The 25,423-nt window shown below is 35.0% G+C and overlaps 5 protein-coding genes across 6 annotated transcripts; all 5 read left to right on the forward strand.

Annotated features, from left to right (window-relative positions):
* The first annotated feature begins 3,857 nt into the window (after positions 1-3,857).
* Positions 3,858-5,755, forward strand: LOC117913936 (UDP-glycosyltransferase 74F2-like). Its single transcript, XM_034829068.1, has 2 exons — positions 3,858-4,564; positions 4,884-5,755. Exons 1-2 carry the CDS (start codon positions 3,917-3,919, stop codon positions 5,610-5,612), a joined length of 1,377 nt encoding a protein of 458 aa, XP_034684959.1. The 5' UTR covers positions 3,858-3,916; the 3' UTR covers positions 5,613-5,755.
* A 2,938-nt stretch (positions 5,756-8,693) lies between these two features.
* Positions 8,694-11,374, forward strand: LOC117914884 (UDP-glycosyltransferase 74E2-like). The gene is made up of 3 exons (XM_034830399.1): positions 8,694-8,793; positions 8,909-9,699; positions 10,406-11,374. Exons 2-3 carry the CDS (start codon positions 9,064-9,066, stop codon positions 11,129-11,131), a joined length of 1,362 nt encoding a protein of 453 aa, XP_034686290.1. The 5' UTR covers positions 8,694-8,793; positions 8,909-9,063; the 3' UTR covers positions 11,132-11,374.
* A 740-nt stretch (positions 11,375-12,114) lies between these two features.
* LOC117913858 (UDP-glycosyltransferase 74E1-like) lies at positions 12,115-15,355 on the forward strand. Of its 2 annotated transcripts, none has more exons than XM_034828948.1 (2): positions 12,115-12,888; positions 14,537-15,355. In XM_034828948.1, the coding sequence occupies exons 1-2, from the start codon at positions 12,238-12,240 to the stop codon at positions 15,257-15,259; spliced, it is 1,374 nt and encodes a 457-aa protein (XP_034684839.1). In that variant the 5' UTR covers positions 12,115-12,237; the 3' UTR covers positions 15,260-15,355. The 2 variants fall into 2 exon arrangements, with proteins under 2 accessions (XP_034684839.1, XP_034684840.1); XM_034828949.1 differs by lacking the exon at positions 12,115-12,888 and adding an exon at positions 12,918-13,937.
* Positions 15,356-17,765: 2,410 nt separating this feature from the next.
* On the forward strand, positions 17,766-19,885 carry LOC117913830 (UDP-glycosyltransferase 74E2-like). Its single transcript, XM_034828881.1, has 2 exons — positions 17,766-18,442; positions 19,117-19,885. The coding sequence occupies exons 1-2, from the start codon at positions 17,807-17,809 to the stop codon at positions 19,837-19,839; spliced, it is 1,359 nt and encodes a 452-aa protein (XP_034684772.1). The 5' UTR covers positions 17,766-17,806; the 3' UTR covers positions 19,840-19,885.
* A 1,437-nt stretch (positions 19,886-21,322) lies between these two features.
* LOC117914230 (UDP-glycosyltransferase 74E2-like) lies at positions 21,323-22,793 on the forward strand. Its single transcript, XM_034829468.1, has 2 exons — positions 21,323-21,946; positions 22,058-22,793. The coding sequence occupies exons 1-2, from the start codon at positions 21,323-21,325 to the stop codon at positions 22,784-22,786; spliced, it is 1,353 nt and encodes a 450-aa protein (XP_034685359.1). The 3' UTR covers positions 22,787-22,793.
* The last annotated feature ends 2,630 nt before the right edge of the window (positions 22,794-25,423 follow it).

Below are 25,423 nucleotides of genomic sequence, written 5' to 3' on the forward strand. Positions count from 1 at the left end.
TTGGATTCTATCAAGGTTAGTCATAAGAGCACGACACTTTGTAGAAAGAGCATTATAAGACACAAATTTCGAGATAGGATGGAGAGTACATGAACGAGGTTGCTTTCTAAGAGCAATAGGTAAGTCATCTGTTACTTGATTAGGATTGGAACCAGACTCTCGAGGGGTTGGAACTATCCTCGGTTTTGAATCTTTTAGTGCTTCAAAGGTAAGTATCTCATTGAACTTCGATTTTGGCCTTCTTGAGTAGATGAGTGTTTCCCTATTTGTCTATATTTTCGTATCTCCCCCTGAGTTCAAGTGTCCTTTTATATTAGGCGAAATGGTAGATCTAAGGTACAAAGTGGATTCGAACATAGCAACATTGAGGTAGTCTAAGGTTAAGAGTGGTCTAGCTTCACTCATGGACTCCCCTTGAAGTGAGTAGTAGGGAGTATGCTCAAAGAAGGTGACATCTAGGCTAACATATAACTTCTGTGAAATTGGGTCATAGCATTTGTAGCCCTTTTGTGTGGAAGAGTAGCCAAGAAAGACCCATTTAAGTGATATGGGATCCAATTTATTCCGCTTAGGTGCGTGAGTGTGGACAAACATAATGGACCCAAAGACACGAAATGGAAGATGTGCACTGAGTCTAGAATGGGAAAAAAACTCTTGGAATATTTGGAGGGGTGTGACAAAAGATAGGACCCGACTAGGCATTCGGCTAATAAGACATGTGATTGTCAAAATGGAGTCATCCCAAAATTGTGAGGGCATGTGAGAGGTAAACAACGAGGCACAAGCAACTTCAAGAATATGTCTATTTTTCCGTTCTACAACCCCATTTTGCTGAGGGGTGTCAACGCAAGAACTTTGATGGATAATACCATTTTCTTATAGATAAGTGCTCAAGGAGTGATTGAAATACTCAGTACCATTATCAATAAGAAAATTTTGAATTTTGCTGTGAAATTGAGTTTGTATCATAGAGTGAAAATTCATGAAGACTAATCAAACCTCAGTTTTATCAGTCAACAAATATATCCAACACAGACGAGTGTGATCATCAATAAAAGTAATAAACCATTTTTTATGGGTCTTATTAGGGGTACGTGAGGGTCCTCATAGATCACTATAAATTAGAGTAAATGGTATGAATGGTTTATACTTAGATTTAGGAAAAGACGCATGATGGTGTTTGGCAAGTTCACACACTTCACATTGAAAATCCCATGAAGCTTTATTTGAACATAGTGAAGGAAATAAATGTTGCAAGCACTAAAAACTAGGATGACCCATTCTTTTGTGCCATAACAAAAGTCCACTTTCCCTAGGACAAGATGCAGAATTACAAATAGTAGGAGGACATTGTCCACACACATCAGTTTCGTCGAAGCAATATAGACTATCACGTTCCTTAGCACTGCCAGTTGTCTTCCCCAATGATAGGTCATGAAAAACATAATGAAAGAGTAGAAATTTAGCTGAGCAATTAGACTGTTTGGTTAACTAGCTAATAGAAAAAAAATTGCAAGATAAATTAGGAACATGTAGGACAAGCTTGAGAGTAATAGACTTAGAAATACGAATACTCCATTTGCCAGCAACTAGGGATAAAGTGTCATCTGCAATTTTTACTTTTAAATTACCGGCACAGGGAGAGTATGTAGAAGATAAATGATGAGCATCAGTCATATGATCAGATGCACCAGAGTCAATAATCCAGGGAGTAATATGAGACATTGTGCTAAGTGCTATAAAAAAGGTACCTTTGTGGGCTAAAAAACCAAATGACAGAGTAGTAGAAGACTGACCAGAGGCTTGAAAAATAGAAAAAACCCTCATATAATTTCGTAAGCTGGTTGAAATTAAACCCCACACTAGAAGTTGATTGATGAATTTCTGTGGGTGTTTTATCTGCTTGGGTTTCGGTGGAGGCCTGATGACTATGGGCTTTATTGGGCTGTCTAGGCTTCCAATCCGCGGGTTTGCCATGTAAAGTCCAGCAAGTGTCTTTAGTGTGGCCCATTTTCTTACAATGCTCACAATAAGCCCTCTTAGATTGTCTTGGGCTTGATCCAGCATGAGACCCACCAGTTCCAATGTGAGGCCCACGGGTTACAAGAGCTGAAGCCTTGGGCCTAATCATGAGATATTCCCTCAACATCACTCTTCTTTTGCTTTCCTCTAGTTGCACCTCAGAGAATACCTCTCGGATGGAGGGTAGCAACCGACGACTAAGAACTCTGCTCCTGACGTCGTCAAGCTTGCAGTTCAACCCCGCTAGAAACTAGAAGACTTTTTCGTTCTCCATTTTTTTCCTGAAGCACACATTGTCGCCCGTGCATTCTCATTCCTTTTCGCAGTTGAGATCGAGATCTTGCCACAAACCCAACATCTCGGTGTAGTATACCGTGACTTCCCGATTTCCTTACTTCATCTGCCAGAGTTGCATCTTGAGTTCAAAGATTTGGAAAGTATTCTCGGCATCGGAGTATGTTTCCCGTATCGCATCCCACACATCATTTGTCATCGGGAGGAACATATACGTTTTGCCAATGGCTGACTTCATGGAGTTAATCAAGCATGAGGTGATGAAGGAGTTTTCAAACCACCATTTCTAGGATGTTGTTGCATCAATCGGAGGTGGTCGCCGAGTCTCGCCAGTAAGAAACCCTAGCTTTCCCTTTTCATCAATAACAAACTTGATTGCCTATGCCCACCACCCTCTGTAATTCTTTCCGTTCAATTTTTCAATGGTAAGATGGAGTGGGGAGTTGTCGAATGCACCGGCCGAGCCCATTGAGGAGTTTATCTCCGACTCTCTTTCATGGGTTGCCGATTGATTAGACTCATGACTGTCTCATTTTTGGGTAGCCATGGATTGATTAGGGTTTTAGAGCAATCCGAGCTCTGATACCATGAAGAAATTGAGAATCATTAAATTGTATATTCAATCGTATGTTTTTTTACATAATCGGGTCCTTATTTAACCAATACACAGAAAGCAAAATATGAAAAATAATAAAATCACACAAATCACCACAATATCTACTACAATTGGGGCCTTAATCACAATAACCTACAAATCATCCCTCAAATTATACCGGATTTCCACACAAATACATCAAGAACACATATAGCCTTTAATTATACAATCTCTATTGGCAAAAACAAAGAAAAGTGGAGAAGGTATACCAAAAGCGTTGTTACTGTTCACGGGTAGTAACATCAGTTCCCAATCTCAAAATCTGATTTCCATCGTTCAGATTGTAACTACTTGAGTTTCAAACATATCCTCCAAATTTCAATTTGATCGGATCACAGATGCAGTGAGATCGACTCATTGATGAAATCTGGATAGTAAGATAAGTTTTTTTTCTCTCTTCTCTTCTATTCTCTCTATTTTTCACTATATATATATTCCCCTTTTGTCTTTTCCAATGCAACCAACTTGGTCCCCAAGCATATGGGGCCCACTCCCTCTCATCCAAGGAGCCCGACACAACACTTAAATATTTAGAAAAGTTGATTGCCTGATATAATAATATTGGAGCCTTCTTCAAAGGACCCTCAATTTTCTAGTCACGTGTCCCCATAGGTGGAGTGTTTAGTGGAAAGATGTTCTAATTTTCTACCATGTTCCCATTTTTTGTACTTCAGTTGAATTTTAAAATTATTTTTTAAAATATAATTTTTAAAAATTATCTTTTCGACAACTTTTAATTGATGTAAAAAAATACCAAAAGTTCGAAAAATAGATTTAAACATGTCATATTTTAATAAATATTCTTTTCGAGTAACATATATTTTTTTCACAAAAATCCCTCCTTGTCCTATATAAAAATATCTTGGGTTACAGGAAAAATGGCATGTTAGCTACCAATCTCCTGGTAAATTGGGGAGAGAAAGTGACCACAAAGTTCTGCAGACAATGGAGAAGGAGAAGAAAAGCTATGGAGCCCATATCCTTGTCCTTCCTTATCCAAGCCAAGGCCACATAAATCCTATGCTCCAATTCTCAAGGCGCTTGGTCTCCAAAGGCGTCAAGGCCACTCTTGCAACCCCCATCTTCATCTCCAAAACCTTCAAGCCACAAGCAGGCTCAGTTCAGCTAGACACAATCTCAGATGGCTTCGATGAAGGCGGGTTCATGCAGGCCGAGAGCATCCATGAGTATCTCACCCAATTAGAAGCTGCAGGCTCAAGAACCCTAGCTCAACTCATCCAGAAACATAGAGACTTGGGACACCCTTTTGATTGTATAGTTTATGATGCCTTCTTGCCTTGGGCTTTGGATGTTGCCAAGCAGTTTGGCCTGGTTGGAGCTGCTTTCTTCACTCAAACTTGTGCTGTTAATTACATATACTATCATGCATATCATGGGCTGCTACCACTTCCAGTTAAGTCCACGCCTGTATCGATTCCTGGGTTGCCTTTGCTTGAGCTCAGGGACATGCCTTCTTTCATCTATGTTGCAGGGTCTTATCCTGCCTACTTTCAGCTGGTATTGAATCAGTTCTGCAATGTCCATAAAGCTGATTGGGTTCTTGTCAACACCTTCTACAAGTTGGAGGAAGAGGTAGGATAATTGTCCTGATCCTGCAATTTTCTATTTATAATATTTCTGATGAAAACACTTTAAAAATAGGCAAGTTTTGATGCTCAGCTGCTTTAGGCTACATCACAAGATATTTTATAAAGAAAAAAAAACCTCTTTTTTATTTTGAAAATAACTAAAATATATATATTTTAAAAGCATTATATTTTCTATTTTTAAGAATAAAAAATAGTTTTTTATTTTTTATCTTTTTTAATTTTTGATTACTAAATCTATTTTCTTACTTTTTTGTTCTATTGTTGGAATATGGTCTAATTCTATTTTGGGCTTTTAATAATAGGTGGTGGATGCAATGGCAAAGCTCTCTCCCTTGATTACAATTGGACCAACAATCCCATCCAAGTACTTAGACAATCGACTCGAAAATGAAGCAGAATATGGATTCGATCTCTTCTCCTCAGAGCCATCTGCACACACAATCAATTGGCTAGACAATAAGCCAACACGGTCTGTAATTTATGTGTCGTTTGGTAGCATGGCCTGTTTGAGTGAAGCTCAAATGGAGGAACTTGCCTGGGGCTTAAAGGGAAGTGGCCACTACTTCTTGTGGGTGGTTAGGGATTCTGAGGAGGCAAAGCTCCCAAAACATTTCATCCATGAAACGTCAGGAAAAGGTTGGTTTGTGAAGTGGAGCCCTCAGCTGGAAGTGTTGGCCAACGACGCCCTCGGTTGTTTTTTCACACACTGTGGTTGGAATTCGACCGTTGAGGCCTTGAGCTTAGGGGTGCCAATGGTGGGGATGCCGCAGTGGACGGATCAGACCACGGATGCAAAGTTTGTGGAGGATGTTTGGAAGGTGGGAATTAGGGTTAGGGTTGATGAGAATGGGATTGTGGGAAGAAAAGAGGTGGAGGATTGTATAAGAGAAGTAATGGAGGGGGAGAGGGGGAAAGCAATGAAGGAGAATGCAAAGAAATGGAGGAAGTTGGCTGTGGAGGCAGTCAGTGAAGGTGGGACTTCTGATAAGAACATTGATGAATTTGTAGCTAAACTCATACTTAGGTCCTAGGTTGATCATTCAGGTCTTCAATTAAATCATCATCCAATTAGGGTTTCTATTTTATAGCTCAATTTCAATGGGATTTAGTTGATGATGTACCCCATTAAATTTGTAATGTTATTCCTCATTCAATAAAGTTGATATATTGGCTATGTTTGGTTTTCAAGAAATTCCAAGAAAAGAAAATAGCAAGTAAAAGTAAAAGAAAATAAAAATGAAAAAAAATAAAAAAATAAATGTAAAATTAATAAATTATTCTCATACACTACCTCAAACTTATTTAATTTCTTTTAATTTTTTAATATAAAGATTAAATTAATTGAAAATATTTAAGTTTTTATTTTAATTATATTTGATTTTCTTTTGTATTTTTTATGGTACAATTAAATATGAGAAAGTTATTTTTCTTAATTTTTTTTTCCTTTTCTCAATATTTTTCGAAAACTAAACATGACTTTAATATTTTAAGGTATTTTATTACTGCAAAATAAAAAGGAGAATGAGGAGGATTGATGAGCAAAAAAGATGAATAAAAATATAGAAGAGTAAAATTTGACTATTTTCTTAAGGATGGAATTTTGGGTTTCAAAATGAAATATTCATTCAAGTTTAGTTATATATATAATTTAATTATAAAAAAAAATTAAGTTGAATTTATGAAATTAATTATTGTAAAGATATGGAAATAAAAGTTATTTGGCTTGTATGTAAGGCCCATCATCACGATGTTATGTTGCTTATCCTTTTCCCCACCAATTGTTTTCATTGCTTACATATGCAATGATGTCAATAGTTCTCTTGAAAATCCAATTATCTTTGACAAATGAGATGATTTACACCCAATCGTATATATATTATCTGTTTTGAGTTTAAGAGATTTTCATGGCTTTAAATTGTATTTATATGGTGAAAAATCAATCGTGTAGATATTGTCCGTTTTGAGCTCAATAGGTTTTCAAGACTTTAAAATGTATTTATATGATTTAAAAGAACCCATACTTATATACTGTTAAAAACTTTTCCCTATTTCTGATATGTGAGACATCACAATCACCCTCCATACAGACCCATAAGAATATGAGACTAAATAAATAAATACCTCTTACGGTGTAAAATAAACCCTTACACCAAAATTAAAGATTGATTTTGATATCATTTGTAGTAACTCATACTCAAATGTGTAGATGTTGTCATCTTTTAGCTTAAGGAGTTCTTATGGTTTTAAAACATTTTTATATGATTAAAAAAAGTTTATATTTATATAGCGTTAGAATCTTTTTTATATATGATATATGAAATATATATATGATAAATTTTTTAATTATTCTATGTTTTTTCACCTTATTCAACATGTCTAGTGATTATTAATTGTATAAACCTTGATGGGGAATAAACCTTAAAGCTTAAACCCTAAACCTAATTCATTCAAGGAGGCAGCTATAGTCTTAGAAAGGTGAGCAATCCATGCAGAAGGCATTCTTGGTTTATCCTCCTAGGAAAGACTTCCAAAAACAGAGTAACGAAAACAGAGACAGAAAAAAAAGCTCTTTAATTCTATTGGCTTGGTTTCATACTCACAGACTCACAGTAGACTTCAATAATGGGGAGATTCCAATCCAAGTAACGTACACACCTCAAACAAATATGATAAAGATGTAAATGGAGAGTAGAGACAAAAATTGAAGAAGGTAGACACCCAAGGGAACACATTTTCAACCTTCAAAGGTAGTGTTTGACAAATAGTCTAAAACATCATTTTTAAAGAAGAGTCGTCATATTTCCATCCATAAAATATCACGTCTACTTCAAATTAAAAACAATTTTAAGAAATAAGTAAATATAATTAATTTATTTTTAAATTTATATTTTTATTTATATTTTTTATTTTAATTTGTTATAATTACCTTTACGATCTCCTTTGATACTCTACGACTTCTATTATTACTTAATCTCTTTTATTTTAATTATAACTTATGAAGATAAATATATTAATTTAATGATTTAAAATAAATTTTAAGTATTTTTATCAAATAACCTTAATATTTAAAGTAAGAATTAAGTAATAAGTTTTAAATCAATAACTTAAGTATAATTTAATTTAAAGTCAACTTAAATTATATTAAGTTTTATCAAACATTCCCTAAATTTGGACTTATCTCAAATGTCTTTTGAATAACAAAAATATCATTTAGAAAACTCCTAAAAAGTGATAATGAAGATAAAAAAAAAAAAGAAATTATGATAAATTAATATTTTTATTTTAGAAAACTTTTTTTTCTACATATTATAATCAAAATTTAAATAGTAGGTAACACAAAATTTTAAGATATCAATAAAAAAGTAAAATAAATTTTTACACCTTTTGAAAAAAATGGAAAAAGATATGATATAATATAATTTGATATTTTTCTTAAAAATTAAAAAAGAAATAATGTACTATAATATAAAAAACGTTAAATTGGTTCGAATTAGACTTGGGTTGTTTAAATTTGGTTGAGCGCAACTCAAATTAAGGTAAAATTGAAAAAATTAAACTCAAATATAATTTGAATATTAAAAATTATTATCTAAATCCAATCAAATATTGAGTTGAATTTAAATTTGATTGGGTCGACTTGTTCAAATTGCAACCGTGTTCAATATGTTTTTAATATTTTTAAATATATTTTAAAAATATAAGATGTTATCCAAAATCATCGTATTTTTTATTTTTAAGAATTAAAATAAACGCGTGTTCGTGCCTTCTTATTTTTGGTTACGGAAAAGAGGATCGTTTTCGAAAACAATTGCGTAAATCTGTCTACCAACGACTTGGTGTCAAAAAGATTATAAAAATTTATTTTAGGCCCTTTTTATCGGTTTAATCGGTAGGAAAGAGACAAGAAATAATATTTTCATAATTGACCGACCCGATATTTTTATAATTGACTGACCCAGGGACTTGATAATAAAATTGTGAAAAGCTTTTGTTCGTGAGAAAAAGGGATAATATTTTCATAGTTGACTGATCCAGGGACTTGATTATAAAATTGTGAAAAGCTTTTCTTTGTGAGAAAAAGATGTGGATCAGAATAAGATGAGAATAAGATGTGGCCTGGATAATACTCCTTCCTTCTTCACTTGGCCTGCTTCAGACAAAGTTTCTGCTTGGCTTGAAGGAAAATGAAGAGAGAAGTATTGGTACCCACAGGTATTTTATTCCCCTACAGATCTTAAATATCCTTTCCCTTTTGACTTCCGCGTGTTTATAGGATATTTTTGGTGTTTGGGTTGAAGGAAAGTTTGTTTGTTTGTTTGGGTTGAAGGAAAATGGGGCGAGAAAACAGATCTGGAGCGATCTACACGTGTTTTATCCCCCCATCAAATAATGCTTCTTCCTCTTTGATTTAATCCTCCCTGTCGGAGAGTCTGTGTGTTTGGCTTGAAGGATAGAGAGATTTTGTGTTTGGTTGGAAGGAAAATGGAGAGATCAGATGCCTATATTTTGGTATTTCCATACCCAACACCAGGCCACATAAACCCAATGCTCCAATTCTCAAAGCGCTTGGCCTCAATGGGCCTCAGGGTCACCCTAGTTACAACCCAACCCAACACAAAGCCCATTGAGGAGGCCCAATCCAACTACCCAATCCACATTGAGCCCATCTCAGATGGATTCCAACCAGGCGAAAAAGCCCAAAGCGTTGAGGCCTATCTAGAGAAGTTCCAAAAGGTGGCCTCACAAAGCCTGGCCCAACTAGTTGAAAAACTGGCCAGGTCCAAACGGCCCATTAAGTTTATAGTTTATGATTCTGTGATGCCATGGGCCTTGGATACTGCCCAGGAACTGGGCCTAGATGGGGCTCCATTTTACACGCAGTCTTGTGCTGTCTCAGCCATATACTACCATGTGAGCCAAGGGATGATGAAAATTCCTATAGAAGGCAAAACGGCATCGTTTCCCTCAATGCCATTGCTGGGGATCAATGATCTGCCCTCCTTCATCTCTGATATGGACTCCTACCCATCTCTGTTAAGGCTTGTTTTGGGTCGGTTTTCGAATTTTCGGAAAGCAAAGTGCCTCTTGATCAATACTTTCGACATGTTGGAAGCTGAGGTAGGCTATGTAGTCCTTTTCATTTACGTATGTATGCATATGTATCTATATAATATATATGTGTATGTATGTACTTATGTATATATAGGTGGTATGCATGCATTTTTACATATAGATACATAGGGATGGGTGTATTTTTGTACCTAAGTAGATATGCCTGTATTTTTGTTAAGCACATAGGTATGAATATACATGTTAATGTTTTATCAACATAGACAAATTTATATATATGTAGGCACCACATTTGTGTATGAATGTATGTAGGCATCCATGTATTTATGTATGTATCCTTGCACTATGCACATAGGTATGCATGTATGCAAATAGATATGTATGTATGTGTATTCGCAGTTAATGATTATAAATTTTACATATACTCCCAAAGGAAGTAGGTCACATTGACAAGGGATAATTCTCCTTATTTTCCCCTTTGCTCCATTGCATAACATGAATTAATTCATGACAAATCATCATTTTTCCAAATGGACAAAAGGGGTTGAATTCAGTTTCTTGGAAACGATATTAGAAATGAGGGGTATTTATTGCTTGTGTTTTTATTCAGAGAAGCAAATTGAAAATTTTTGGTTTATTTTTTTTCCTTTTTTTTATCATTACTTATAAATATTATTAGGATATTATTTTTTCATGCATATACCACCTATAAGGGCTTTTAATACAGATAACCAAGCTTCTTAAATTGCATTAGGTTGTGAAGTGGATGGGAAGCCAGTGGCCTGTGAAGACAATAGGACCAACAATTCCATCCATGTACTTGGACAAGAGGTTGGAAGATGACAAAGATTATGGACTCAGCCCCTTGAACTTGAATGTTGATGCCTGCATTACATGGCTAGATGCAAGGGACATTGGCTCGGTTGTTTATGTATCTTTTGGAAGCTTGGCCTCATTGGGAGAGGAGCAGATGGAGGAACTAGCATGGGGGCTGAAGAGGAGCAAAGGCTATTTCTTGTGGGTGGTCAGAGAATTGGAAGAGCAAAAGCTCCCTAGCAATTTTATAGAGAACACAGCAGATAAGGGTTTGGTTGTGAGTTGGTGTCCTCAACTGGATGTTCTAGCTCACAAAGCTGTGGGGTGTTTCATGACTCATTGTGGGTGGAACTCAACCCTAGAGGCTCTGAGCTTGGGGGTTCCAATGGTGGTGATGCCGCAGTGGACAGATCAAATGACAAATGCTAAGTTTGTTGCAGATGTGTGGGGAGTCGGGGTTAGAGTTAAGGCCTCTGATGAGAAGGGGATTGTTAAAAGAGAGGAAATAGAGGAGTGTATAAGGGAAGCCATGGAGGGAGAGAGAGGGAAGGAGATGAAAAGGAATGCTGAAAGGTGGAAGGAGTTGGCTAAGGAGGCAGCAACTGAAGGTGGAAGCTCTGATAAGAACATTGAAGAATTTGTTAAAGAAATTTTATGCAGCTGATGATGTAGATTACAAGCAGAAACTTTTTCTACTTTGATTTCATTTGATTTGGAGGAGTGTTATAACACACCAGAGCTCAAAGTAGGTGTCAAAATATATGTATGGAAGAGACATGCATGATCAATAAAGAAATTATGTTGTGAGGAGGATTTATATTAGATCAGCTTGCTAAAACCCCCCTTGTTGACGGTTTTTGTAGTTTCAAAACTATTATGTATTTGGACTATGGATTGTAGGATTGTTCAAATTAATTATTTGAAATATATGAACTAATAAATATGTAAAATAAATAAATAAAATACAAATTAAAGCTCACAAATAAGATTGATGGATGCTAGAATTTAACATTATATTCTTAAATCAAATTTGTCCTCCGCTCCAATGTTTATGGTTTAGTAACAATTATCATTTAGGATACAATGATTATTTTCTTGTGATAATATGTAACACTTTCAATAATTTGAAATGATGAATCAAATAATGTTTTATACTATTTACTAAAGATTGGATGTGTCGAAATTGCATATTGGCTGCTCACATGTCGAAATTGAACAATTTTTGCAGAGGGGCTTCCTATGTATTCTTATTAATATTAGCTGGTTATGCTTCTTAATATTACTATAGATTTAAAAATATTTTTTGAATTATCATATTTTAAAAAATAATTCCACCTTCTTGCCAATTCATCATTTATCTCATCCACAACTCTCCCCGAACATTAATATACAATACAAATGCTCATTTTGTAAAATGTTAAGACCTTCTATCACCGACTCTATGTAACTTTATAACTTGGATCATTGAGGCCATCCAATCAAGTGCCATTTTGGAAAGAGATGTCTTACTGACAAAGTCAGTCAATCATTTCTCTTATCCTTGAACTTTGATTCTGTGGTCTTAAATGTTTCTTCTGACAACATAGACATGACAAGGAGTGTGTTGGTGATCACACTCCTTGTCATTATCTTCCATCCAATTATCTTCTTTCCAATCATTCATGTCATCCCTAAACCTGTGAGGCAGAAATAAACTCACAAGGGCAGTTTTCATCCGCAGCTCTACGAATTAATGCCTCCTCTGATAGCTCGGGGGAGTTTTGGAGGAAGATGAGGAGAGGAAAAAGAGTTGGTGAAATACATATAATGGTTTTTCCTTTCCCCCTACAGGGTCACATAAACCCAATGCTACAATTCTCCAAGCGCCTAGCCTCCAAAGGTCTCAAGGTTACACTACTGATGGCAGCCAGTTCCATTAACAAGTCTGTTCAAGACCAAGCTAGTAGCTCCATCAACATTGAGCTCATTGCTAATTATGAGTCGGACCCAGACAAAAAACAAGAAGACATTAAGGTATATCTGGAGAAATTTAAGATTTTAGCCTCACAAAGCTTAAGTGAGGTCATTGAGAAGCACAATAGATCTGACCACCCTGCTAAAATCCTTGTGTATGACTCAATCATGCCATGGGCACAAGACCTAGCTGAACGACTAGGTCTTGAAGGAGCTCGGTTCTTCACACAATCCTGTGCGGTTTCTACCATCTACTACCATGCAAATCAAGGGGCATTCAAGAATCCTTTAGAAGGGTCAACAGTATCTTTGCCTTCAATGCCCATATTAGGCATCAATGATATGCCATCTTTTATGAAAGAGATGGGCTCATACCCAGCTTCACTCGCCCTCCTCTTGAATCAGTTTTTGAATTTGCAGAAAGTTAAATGGGTTTTCTTCAACACCTTCAACAAGTTGGAAGATGAGGTAAGTCCTAATTCACCTTTTAGATCAGAGGTCAAATCGTAATAAGAAGTATAGTTCATTAGTTTATGGGATTTTTTCATGCCTACAAATATCATACTCTTAATAATTTTTAATCCAACTATACATGAGTAGATTAAAGAAAGATGATAATGTCATCCCTAAGCCCATGGAGCCCTTAATGTTCCTTACTAGTCAGTTTTTCATCATAATTCTTACTTCATCTATACATAGAGACATGGAGAAGTGACCTAACAGCTACCGTCATAGAATATGATTTTCACTAGCATTCTCCTTGTATAATTCAAAAAGCAAGAAGACAGAAAAATGGCTCATATGAGCAGTTTTTCAACATCTGCTGCTCTATAAATACTACTTCCTGACTCGGCTGAAGAAGAAAGACAAAGAGTTGGATAAGAAAAATGGAGAGAGGCAAAAGAGTTAGTGAAACACATGTCATGGTCTTTCCTAGCCCAGTACAGAGTCACATAAACCCTATGCTCCAATTCTCCAAGCGCCTAATCTCCAAAGGTCTCAAGGTCACCCTTGTTGCAACTACCTCCATTGATGCCAAGTCCATGCCCACCTCCATCAATATTGAGCTCATCCCCGACGGCCTTGACAGAAAGGAGAAGAAAAGTGTTGATGCCTCTATGCAGCTCTTTGAAACTGTAGTTTCACAAAGCTTACCTGAGCTTATAGAGAAACACAGTAAGTCTGATCATCCTGCTAATGTTCTTGTGTATGATGCAAGCATGCCATGGGCACATGGCATAGCTGAAAGACTTGGCCTAGTTGGAGCTGCTTTCTTCACTCAGTCTTGCGCTGTTACAGCCATCTATCACTATGTCAGTCAGGGGGTGGAGATTCCTGTAAAAGGACCGACGTTACCTATGCCTTTTATGCCACCACTAGGTATTGATGATCTGCCATCATTTGTCAAGGATCCAGGCTCATACCCGGCTGTATGGAGCCTCATTTCTAAACAAGTCTCAACTTTCCAGAAAGTGAAATGGGCCTTGTTCAACTCTTTCGACAAGTTGGAAGATGAAGTAAGTCTGGTAATCATATATATAGAATAAGCTCAGTTAATTAACAACCAAAAAAAGACTATTAGCCAATGCAAAAAAAGGGGTGTGTACATTTGTCGTAATTGTCAAGATGTTGGATTGAGTAGCGTTAGTCAATCTTTTTGCACTAAGCAGAGGGGAGGTTGGGGTTCGGTTCCCCATTGAGCTTGCAGGGATCAAGCTAGCTAGTCATGGGGGGATCAAGTTAGCTCAGCTCGCGGGATTTTAAGGGGAAATGCCCACTAGATAATTATTTTTATTTTTATTTTTTATAATTGTATGGTAAGTTTGCTCTTATTATATTTTTAACCTTATGATTATTTAGAGTTCTGTTTCAAATAGAAAAATCGTGTGAGACCACAATTGAGAGGAGCAGAAGAGTATTCACCATTATAACTTTTTGTCTTCGTATGATTAGTAGATTATTGAATGTTGGTGTGGTCATGGAAGTAAGGATCGAATTAATTATTGAATCATATTAAAGTCTCTTATCTTTTTTTATTTGTGCTCGTAATTGAATTAACACAAAAAAACCTTATGCCATTCTCATGTTGTTACCTAATCTATTTCATTTCCATTAGGTTGTGAAATGGTTGGCGAACCACCAATCAGTCAAGACAATAGGACCAACCATTCCTTCAATGTACTTAGACAAGAGGTTGGAGGATGACAAAGACTATGGCCTTAGTCTTTTCAAGCCTAATACCGACACCTGCGTTACGTGGCTGGACACAAAGGATATCAACTCTGTGGTTTATGTATCTTTTGGAAGCATGGCGTCACTGGGAGAAGAGCAGATGGAGGAACTAGCATGGGGCCTGAAGAGGAGCAACAGCTACTTCTTGTGGGTAGTTAGAGAATCCGAAGAGGAAAAGCTTCCTACCAATTTTGTGGAGGAGACATCTGAGAAGGGTCTGTTTGTGAGTTGGTGTCATCAAGTGGAAGTTCTGGCTCACAAAGCAGTAGGATGTTTCATGACTCACTGTGGATGGAACTCAACGCTTGAAGCCCTGAGCCAGGGAGTGCCAATGATAGCCATGCCTTGTTGGGCAGATCAACCAACTAATGCTAAGTTTGTGGAGGATGTTTGGGAAGTAGGGGTCAGAGTTAAGGTGGATGAAAAGGGAATTGCCAAAAGAGAGGAAATAGAGGAGTGTATAAGGGAAGTCATGGAGGGAGAAAGAGGTAATGAAATGAAAAGGAATGGTGAGAAGTGGAAGGAGTTGGGCAAAGAGGCAGTAGATGAAGGAGGAAGCTCTGATAGCAACATTGAAGAATTTGTTGCACAACTAGTCTGCAGCTGATGTTGATTTGAACAGCAATAATTGTTGTCCATGCAAATATATATTTATTGGATAAGCTATGTTGATTTGAATAACAATAATTGTTGTCCATGCAAATATATATTTATTGGATAAGCTACGTACAGCACTCGAACTAAGAAAATAAACAAAATATTAAGGAAAATAATTTTCTTTTAGTTTTATTATGAAAAATATAAAAAAAATCAAATATAATTAAAATTGTTTAAAATTTTATATATTTTAAAATTATTTAATCTTTATATAAAAGAATTAAATAAGTGAAAATTTTTTGAAGTAGTGTATAAAAACAATTTATATACTTTAAATTTATCTTTTATTTTTCTTTTTTTCTATTTTTCGTCTCAACTTTCTTTTTCTCATATTTTTTTTCAAACTTTTTAGGAACCAAACATAACCTTAACGTCTCTTCACTAGTTCAATATATTAATAAGAGAGAAATGTGGAGCACGAAAAGGAGAGATGCAATATCTGAAAGTGACAATGAGTAAGAATGAAATTGATGAAGAACTAATCAATAAGGGTTGTAATTGATAAAATTTGAAATTAATAATAGTCTAATATATTTTACAACAAAGCTTAATGAGTGGGAATGAAATTAACCCTAATCCTAAAAAACTATGAGTGGCCTGGGAAGAAGCAATAATGCAAGAAAGGGACTAAATATGATAGTGAGATCTTGGGTCTTCGTCCAAGCTCAAGCCCTTCCCTCTTTTCTATGTTAATATATTGCATGTAGCCCACAAGTTGTGTAAGTTTGAATCGAGACACCTCATTGTCCAAAAGTATCTTTAATTTTACATAAGCCATGATGTCAATATTATTATCTTACTCTCGATCGTACTAATATGACAGTGCCACTTCAGAATGCCGTGCAGACTGCACAAGTCCGATTGAAATTTTCTTCCTCTTGTTTTGTTACTTTCTGGCTTTTTCCAAGCAGTGTGGTCCGTGCTTTTCACTACCTCAGAGTTCCTATTTAGAATACATCACTTTAAAATAGTACAAAGCACGTTCAAGTAACATGCCATCGCTATTATTTTATGCACATCTACAGGTCATTAAGAAAATTTTCCCAATTAAGTTCGGATCTCCCTTTTTCAATTTGCTTCTGTTCTGAAACATAATTATATTGGAAGAAAAAGAAGAGAAATTTTTTTATCTGTTTTTGAAAACAAATCTGCTCCAATTTGGTAACTGTTTTTGTAAACAGATATGAAAAATAGTTTTTGAGAATAGTTTTTAAAAATGATATTTTGTAAAAAATTTATTTGAAAATTTAAAATGTTTTAAATCTAACTTTTTTTTTATAAAAAAATTGTGTCTATTGTTTTATTTTTAATCATTTTATATATCTATATAATTATTTTAAAAAAATAAGTGAAAATGATATAAAATAATTAAAAGATATTATTTGAAAATATTTTATTTTCTATTTTTAAAAATAAAAGATATAAAATAATTTTTAATTATTAAACATGTTCTTTTGAGTTTTTTTATTTTTATTTTAAAGAATAGATAATTATTATCAAAACAGTAATCAAACAAGTCTTTATATTTTATAATTATAAAATTATACAAGGGAAGAAAATTACTTTTGGATATCATGTAATAAAAATATCAATTAATCACAAAGAGTCAAAATGGAATTTAACTTTTTAATTTGAAGACCTTATTTGTCTATATTTTGATCTTACTTTGGTATTTTTTTTTTTTTTTAAGTACTTCAAGTCTAATAATATTAAAAACTTAAATTCAATTTCATTTGGGCGTCTTACAATTTTCCTTACAAAAGAAATCTTTCAACCCAACACATTTTTTATAAATATTTCTAGAGATAATATTTCATGTGTCTTATCAATATTCTACCACATAACTCAACCCAATTCCAAATAATAATAATATTAAAAATATGAACCTAAATACTATATAATTATTAAATAAGTAAACCTATTTAGCTCATTTAATAATTAGGTTGAATTAAGTTTTGTATAAATATATCAACTAAATATATTTATGATTCAATTAATATATTTATTTTAAAAAAAATTAAATAAGTTAAATATGGATTAAATAATTTAAAATTATAATTAAGTTAATTACATATAAATTAATAAAAAATATTATTTATTTATTAAACAAATTATATAAACCGACACAAAGTTGACGTAAACTCGTAAAATCGTGTTAGATTTGTATTGACAAATCATAACAAATTTTGCTGCCCTTGATAATTTCTACCTGGTTATGATTGACATTGGAAAATAGTATGGTCGGGTTCCTCTCAGACAGAATATGCTTTTCATGCAATTGTCACATCTTTATACTTCTCGAATTACTTACAAAAAGGGGTCCGGTCCCCCACTGTCTGAAAATACAACACGAGAGACGAAAGCTACAAGACAGAAATCCACTCACATGGGCACTTTTCTTCACCTTTGCCTTCTATCATCTGCAGTTCTATAAAGACTTGCTCTCATGGCTGATTAAAGCAGTAAGAGGAGAGGGGAGAGAGTTGTGGACACAAAAATGGAGAGAGGTAGAGGAGTTGGTGAAACACATGTTTTGGTAATTCCTTTTCCTGTACAGGGGCACATAAACCCAATGCTTCAGTTCTCCAAGCGCCTAGCCTCCAAAGGTCTCAAGGTCACACTCATCACCACCACCCCTACTAACAAGTCCAAGCAACCTCAATCCAGCTCAATCAACATGGAGCATATTCCGGTTGGTCTCCAAGGTGAAGAAGAGAGTCTAGATGATTATCTGGAGCGTTTCAAACTTATAGTTTCACCTAGCTTGGTGGAGCTCATTGGGAGATACAATGGGTCTGAGTACCCTGTCAGAGTCCTTGTGTATGACTCAGTTATGCCATGGGCACAGGACATAGTTGAAAGACTAAGCGTGGATGGAGCTCCCTTCTTCACTCAATCATGTGCTGTTTCTACCATCTATTACCATGTGAATCAAGGGGCATTGAAGATTCCTTTAGAAGGGCCAACTGTGTCTATACCTTCTATGCCTATACTTGGTGTTAATGATCTGCCATCGTTCATTAATGACACAAGCTCGTATCCAACATTATGGACTCTGGTCAAGACCCAATTTTCAAATTTTGAGAAAGTGAATTGGGTTTTCTTTAACACTTTCTGTGAGTTGGAAGATGAGGTAAGTATTGTAGTTGATTGATATTTCCATACTGTAACAATTATGATAAACCACTTCCAACTCAATAACATAGATATTATTTACTCTTATCTTTAATTGTTTTAAGATGCTTCTAAATGGTTAAAAAGAACTTATACATATATAATGTAAAAAATATTTTTTTTTTCATATTTAATGTGAGATATCACAATTACTTTCATGTAAACACGATGTTCTTGTCATCTCATATGAAGACGTTTTTGTCCCATTGTGAGACCAAACAAACTCGATCTTACACTAGTTAGGTCAGGATTTGGCTTTGACATTAACATTTGTAATGATATACTTTAAACTGTGCATATATTGTTAACTTTAAATCTAATAAGTTTTTACTGACTTTAAAATATATTCATGTGATTAAGAGGATTATATGAATAATGCTTGAAATTTTTTCTTCTATAAGATATGGAATATCACAAATTGATGTCACATGGCTGGCTGGAAAAGGATGCTACCCTTCCTACTAACTGGCAGTCAACAACAAAAAATCAAATGGAAGTTTGCCTTTCCATATTAATTAAAATTAGGCATGCAACCACCTACCTTGCCTAGCAGGCCTGCAGTAATCAATATTTTAGTATATGCCTCTATATGCTATTGTTTCATACTGTTCAATAATGCTTACATTCCACTAGGTAGTGAAGTGGTTGGCAAGCAAACGGCCAATCAAGACTATAGGACCGACCATTCCATCAATGTACTTGGACCGGAGGATAGACGACGACAAAGATTATGGCCTAAGCCTCTTCAAGCCAAATGCGGACGCCTGCATTACATGGCTAGACACAAAGGACACTGGCTCAGTGGTATATGTATCATTTGGAAGCGTGGCATCATTAGGAGAAGAGCAGATGGAGGAACTAGCATGGGGCCTAAAGAGAAGCAACAGCCAATTTTTGTGGGTAGTCAGAGAACTAGAAAAGAAAAAGCTCCCCAGAAATTTTGTAGAGGAGACATCTGAGAAGGGTCTGGTTGTGAGTTGGTGTCCTCAACTGGAAGTTTTGGCCCACAAAGCCGTGGGATGCTTCATGACTCATTGCGGATGGAACTCGACACTGGAGGCGATGAGCTTGGGAGTGCCAATGGTGGCGATGCCTCAGTGGACAGATCAAACAACAAATGCTAAGTTTGTTGAGGATGTGTGGGGAATTGGGGTTAGGGTTAAGGTGGGTGAAAATGGGATTGTTAAAAGAGAGGAAATAAAGGAGTGTATAAGGGAAGTCATGGAGGGAGAGAGAGGGAATGTGATGCAAAGAAATGCGCAGAGGTGGAAGGAGTTGGCTAAAGAGGCAGTAAATGAAGGAGGAAGCTCTGATAACAATATTGAAGAATTTGTTGCACGACTTGTTTGCAGTTAATGTTGATTAACAACAATAAAATCTCTCTATTTCCATTTCATTTTAATTTCACAGCCTTTTATAATTGAGCTCCAATCAAGTTAAAATAATCTTGTAGGACCAGAAAGAGAATGGATTTGCCTGCACCGGTTCCATGTTAAAATATACTGAAGTCTAACTTAAAATCCTCTTAAATTTACAACCAACTTTTAGTTTATTTTATTAATATGTTTAATTGAATGGAAGTTAGCATGCTTTTGGCTAGGTTTTCTATGACCCAATTTCCTAGTTCTATTGGAGTACAGTACTCTCCAATATGATCCGGATATAGGGTAAATACATATGTTTGAAATAATGAAATATCTTCATTAAAGAAGGATAAATAAATAAAAACATGTATGACTAGCATCGCACATACCCAGGTGCTTATAACAATCAAATTTTCCTTTTTTTTTTCCAAAAACAAAATTATGAGCAAATCAATATTTAATCATAGGACTTTTCCAAATTCTTCAAAAGATAGAAAGGAAACGAAGTTAATTTAGAAAAAAATTGATAACTTAAAAATATCCTTAAAATCAAAGGAAAAGCTCAAGCCGAATGGATTTGAACCCAATATGCGCAATCCAAATATATGAAACACCTAAACCACTAATTGACCTAACATCCTTTTTACATACAAAGAACGAAAAAATTCAAGTTAATTATGCTAATCTAGCTAACATATGTTGCCGGTCGATCCATTACCTTATAATTTAAGCTTTTGGATCAATTAATTACCGGCTTAACATATTAATCTTTACTCTTTGTAAATCTTGTGTTTTTCCATGAAATCTTGTCATTCAGAACAAGTCTTTTTTGGTCATAGCTAGCTAGCTACAATGTTGTTTGAGTTTGTTGATTGAGGAAAGTGGACAAAAATCATAGATGGTACTAAAGGATAGAGTTAATGAAATCATATGATTAACTCTTTTTAAATAAGGGAGGGAAAAAAACAAGCATATTGAACAACTTCACAGTACAATATATAATACATATAAGGAAAAGGACCCTCCACCAACTTTTCTTCTTTGAAAGGGCTTTTTGATCCACCAGTCAAACACCAAGTGAATCGGTAGTTGTTTCACACTTGCATGATGATTTTCTAGATTTTTTTCACAGAAGGATTAAAATATTAAGGACCCTATAATATTTTAAGCAAGGGATTCATTTGTATATTTAGCTATGTTTCAAACTTTCAAATCTATTATCAAATGGAAAAGTATGATTCAACTTCCTCCAACCTTGATTGGTACTATCTATAGACTTTATAGGTACCTACAAAATGAGCTGACACTGCTGGTTCTGAAGAGATAAAAGCCAGAAGACAGAAAAATGTGTCAGATGGTCACTTGCTTGGCCTTTGATTGTTGTAGAATTAGGCCTTTCACCGTCTGCAAGTAGTCTATAAATACTACCTTCTGCAGATGGCCTGATTAAAGAAGAAAAGAGTCTTGTGGGGAGAATGAAGAGTGGTGCGAGAGTTGGTGAAACTCATATTATGGTCCTTCCTTACTGTTCACAGGGTCACATAAATCCAATGCTCCAATTCTCCAGGCGCCTAGCCTCCAAAGGTCTCAAGGTCACATTAGTGATCCCAAGAGCCTCCATTTATAATGCCCAAGCTAGCTCCATTAACATCGAGATCATTTGTGAAGGGCTCGAGGAGCGCAAAGAAGAAGAAAGTATAGAGGACTATGTGGAGCGTTTTAGAATGGTAGCTTCACAAAGCTTGGAGGAGCTTATTAAGAAACATAGTAGATCCAGCCATCCCGCTAAATTCCTTGTGTATGACTCAATGATGCCATGGGCACAAGACGTGGCTGAACCACTAGGCCTAGATGGAGTTCCATTCTTCACTCAATCATGTGCTGTTTCTACCATCTATTACCATTTTAATCAAGGGAAGTTGAAAACTCCTTTAGAAGGATATACAGTATCAATTCCTTCATTGCCACTTTTATGTATCAATGATCTGCCATCATTCATTAATGACAAAACTATACTCGGCTTCCTCTTGAAGCAGTTTTCCAATTTCCAGAAAGTAAAGTGGATCTTGTTTAACACTTTTGACAAGTTGGAAGAGGAGGTACTTTCTATAACCCCCTCTACATAATACAAACACAATAACCTTCCATGATATATATGCTAATTAAATAATCGTCTCATACTGTTAAATTCTCTGCCTAAATTCTATTAGGTGATGAAGTGGATGGCAAGCCTGCGACCAATCAAGACAATAGGACCTACTGTTCCTTCCATGTACTTAGACAAGAGGTTGGAGGAAGACAAAGATTACGGTCTCAGCCTTTTCAAGCAAAATGTTGACGCCTATATTGCATGGCTGGACACAAAGGGCATTGGCTCTGTGGTTTATGTATCCTTTGGAAGCATGGCCTCACTGGGAGAAGAACAGATGGAGGAAATAGCATGGGGCCTGAAAAGGAGCAACACCCACTTCATGTGGGTAGTCAGAGAATCAGAAGAGAAAAAGCTGCCTTGCAAGTTCTTGGAGGAGACATGTGAGAAGGGTCTGGTCGTGAGTTGGTGCTCCCAACTAGAAGTTTTATCTCACAAAGCTGTTGGGTGTTTTGCGAGTCATTGCGGATGGAACTCAACTTTGGAGGCACTGAGCTTGGGAGTGCCAATGATAGCGATGCCTCACTTTTCAGATCAAACAACGAATGCTAAGTTCATTGAAGATGTATGGGGAGTTGGGGTTAGAGTTAAGCCGGATGAAAAAGGGCTTGTGAAGAGAGAGGAAATAGAGATGTGCATAAGGGAAATGATGGAGGGAGAGAGAGGGAATGAGATGAGAAGGAATGCTGAGATGTGGAAGGAGTTGGCCAAAGAGGCAGTAACTGAAGGCGGAACCTCCGATAAGAACATTGAAGAATTTGTTGCAGAACTTTTATGCAGCTTAGATTGAAATCTGTATGGACACATCTCAGCTTGTGTTAATTTTCAAATATCTAAGTTGTAAATAAAATGCCTATGGTAATTTTCAATGCTTAATGACCTCTCTTTATTAAGTGTGTAAAATGATTCATTCTATACTTCCAAGAAAATTTAGGTTGTATTTGGTTTAAGGCTATCTTTGGTCCGGAAAGTTTGAGGGAAATAAAATAGAAACGAAAAGTAAAAGAAAGAAAAAGTGAAGAAAAATAAAAAATAAATTTAAGATAAATAAATTATTATTTTTATACTATTTTAAACGTTTTATTTATTTATTTAACTCTTCTATATCAAGATTAAATAATTTAAAATATACAAATTTTTTAATAATTTTAATTATATTTAATTTTCTTAGGTTTTTTTTTTATAAGAAAACCAAATATGAAAAAATAATTTTCCTCAATATTTTTTTCTTTTCCTAATATTTTTTGGGAACCAAATATAACTTAAAAGATTGAAAGAAAGAGAATACTACAAAAAATAAAAATGTTCTCAGGAGCTTCTTTCCTCAAACTTTCGTCACCTTTGTCAAAGGATTTCAAATTTTTTTTAACCATTTTCTATTATATTTTCCTTTTTTTTCTTCATTTTTTTTAATGGCATCCAAATATTAAAAAAAGAAAAATCATTTTTAAATATTTTTTCCCCTTTTATTGATACTTTCCAAGAGCCATGCATAACTTCACAAAATTGAAATGATTGGATTATGAAAGGAGAGAACAAACAAGAAGATAAAAGAGAAATGAGAAGGTAATTTATTCCATGAAGGAAAAGTATAATAAGTTTTCAGTCAATTCCTGGGCCATGAGAACAACTTAGATATCATATCTAATACAGACCAGCATTCTAATGTTTTAAAAGGGCATTTTAATAAGAAATACTATATGATAATATATGATATGATACGAGAAGATAGATATGATATAATCACGAGATATTGAAAAATAGGATGCAATCAATACTGGCATAGACAACTTGAACTTATAATATTACGTACCTTCAACATATCAATCAGACTGGGTGAGTACTGATTATGATTAGACAAAAGCTAGAGAACAGAACGCTCTCACATGAGCTCCCAAGGCATTTCCTTAAAGTCAAATGAAATAAGAATGCATGGGGGGAGAAAGCAATGTGCAGAAAAATAAATTTTATGTCTCTCTCTTCAATTTTCGATCTAGTCCCTACTGATACGTGCATTAAAGAGCAACGGTAATAACTCTTAAAAAGGAAACGAAGTTACTTAAGAGAAGATTTTGGAGACTGATTTTTGATGGGCATAATCCCTGTGACAAAGTCATGCATCATGTTAAATTAGTTGTCCATTTTTTGGTCTTTTTTTTTATGTCTAACTTTGTACATGATTGGTATGGTATGCTTGAAATTGATTAGCTTGATAGTGATGGGTCCGGGGGCAAATGCCCCCTTAATTTTTTTTTAAATTTTTTAAATAGATGTCTTTAAGAGGATTGAACCCCTTTTCATAGATTAAAAGGGAATTGTTTCATTACCACTAGTCTATAAATGTTTTTTTGTTTAATTTTTGCCCCCTCCCCCTAAATTAAGAGCTGAGTTACATGTTGCCTCCCCTCAAGCCATTCGCCGGCTTCGCCACTGAGTTTAATGATTTTCAGCCTCATTAAGCTTAGAAGTGGAATAAGATGAACTTCAAGCTTGAAAGAAAGTGGTAAAAGAATGTCAAGGCATGCATTTGGTTAACATGTCTGCAATTTGGAGGGAGGAACAAATAGTATATTATTCATACAAAAAGTTTTTCTTTTCCCATATAAAATGATAGTCAAACTCGATATGTTTAGAACGAACATAAAATATGAGATTTAGAATCACACAAAGATCACCCCAATGTTATAATGAAGTAGTTGTAGGTTTTTTTTTCTAGAGTGATGTCAAGTTACAGTTAAGTTGATGCTCCCAATTAGACTATTTAGCTCATAAGATTAAACTCAAATTTAACTTAAAAACTATTTACAAAAGTATTGAGAAGTGAGGAATCCTTTGGACTTTCATCTTTTCGCGATATAGCCATCAATTAAATTGACATAACTTCAATTAGTTACAAGTATTCTTATTTACAGAGTTTTCAACACAAGCACATCTTAACCAAATCCAATCTCTCATATTTATGAGATGGACCCTCATATGTTATCCTTGAAGTCTCTATTACTTATTTTCTTGTTAAATCGCATTGTTAAGAGGCTTAATAACGGTTGCCTCAAATCAAAGTAAGGTTCAATTAGTTGCAGTGATCAGTTAGATAGTTCAAGTAGTTACGAGCAGTTAGATAGATCAAGTATAAAAGCAAAAGTGTAAAGAACAAGTTTTTAGATTTTTAAAAGAAATATATTCAATAGTTTAGTTATAAAAACCCTCACTATATTCAGTAGTTCAGTTCCACAATCTCAACTTCTCATTAGGGTCCATGCATGCATGCATGCATGGTGTCACTTTCACCGAGATGATATAAAATAATGTTTTGATTCAACATGGCCTTATAAAAATATAGTACTTTGCCAATTTGCCTTATAAAAATTGGCCGACATTGGTACAAAGAGAGAAAATTAAAGTTGAAGAAAAAAAAGTCACGGGGCCA

The sequence above is a fragment of the Vitis riparia genome, chromosome 5 (assembly GCF_004353265.1).
Source record: "Vitis riparia cultivar Riparia Gloire de Montpellier isolate 1030 chromosome 5, EGFV_Vit.rip_1.0, whole genome shotgun sequence".
NCBI classification, from domain to species: Eukaryota; Viridiplantae; Streptophyta; class Magnoliopsida; order Vitales; family Vitaceae; genus Vitis; species Vitis riparia.

Coding starts and splice junctions, on each gene's coding strand:
- LOC117913858 (XM_034828948.1), top strand. CDS start 12,238: ATGAGGAGAGGAAAAAGAGTTGGTGAAATACATATAATGGTTTTTCCT. Junction 12,889..14,536: donor TCAACAAGTTGGAAGATGAG/GTAAGTCCTAAT, acceptor CATTTCCATTAG/GTTGTGAAATGGTTGGCGAA.
- LOC117913936 (XM_034829068.1), top strand. CDS start 3,917: ATGGAGAAGGAGAAGAAAAGCTATGGAGCCCATATCCTTGTCCTTCCT. Junction 4,565..4,883: donor TCTACAAGTTGGAGGAAGAG/GTAGGATAATTG, acceptor TTTTAATAATAG/GTGGTGGATGCAATGGCAAA.
- LOC117914884 (XM_034830399.1), top strand. CDS start 9,064: ATGGAGAGATCAGATGCCTATATTTTGGTATTTCCATACCCAACACCA. Junction 9,700..10,405: donor TCGACATGTTGGAAGCTGAG/GTAGGCTATGTA, acceptor AAATTGCATTAG/GTTGTGAAGTGGATGGGAAG.
- LOC117914230 (XM_034829468.1), top strand. CDS start 21,323: ATGAAGAGTGGTGCGAGAGTTGGTGAAACTCATATTATGGTCCTTCCT. Junction 21,947..22,057: donor TTGACAAGTTGGAAGAGGAG/GTACTTTCTATA, acceptor AAATTCTATTAG/GTGATGAAGTGGATGGCAAG.
- LOC117913830 (XM_034828881.1), top strand. CDS start 17,807: ATGGAGAGAGGTAGAGGAGTTGGTGAAACACATGTTTTGGTAATTCCT. Junction 18,443..19,116: donor TCTGTGAGTTGGAAGATGAG/GTAAGTATTGTA, acceptor ACATTCCACTAG/GTAGTGAAGTGGTTGGCAAG.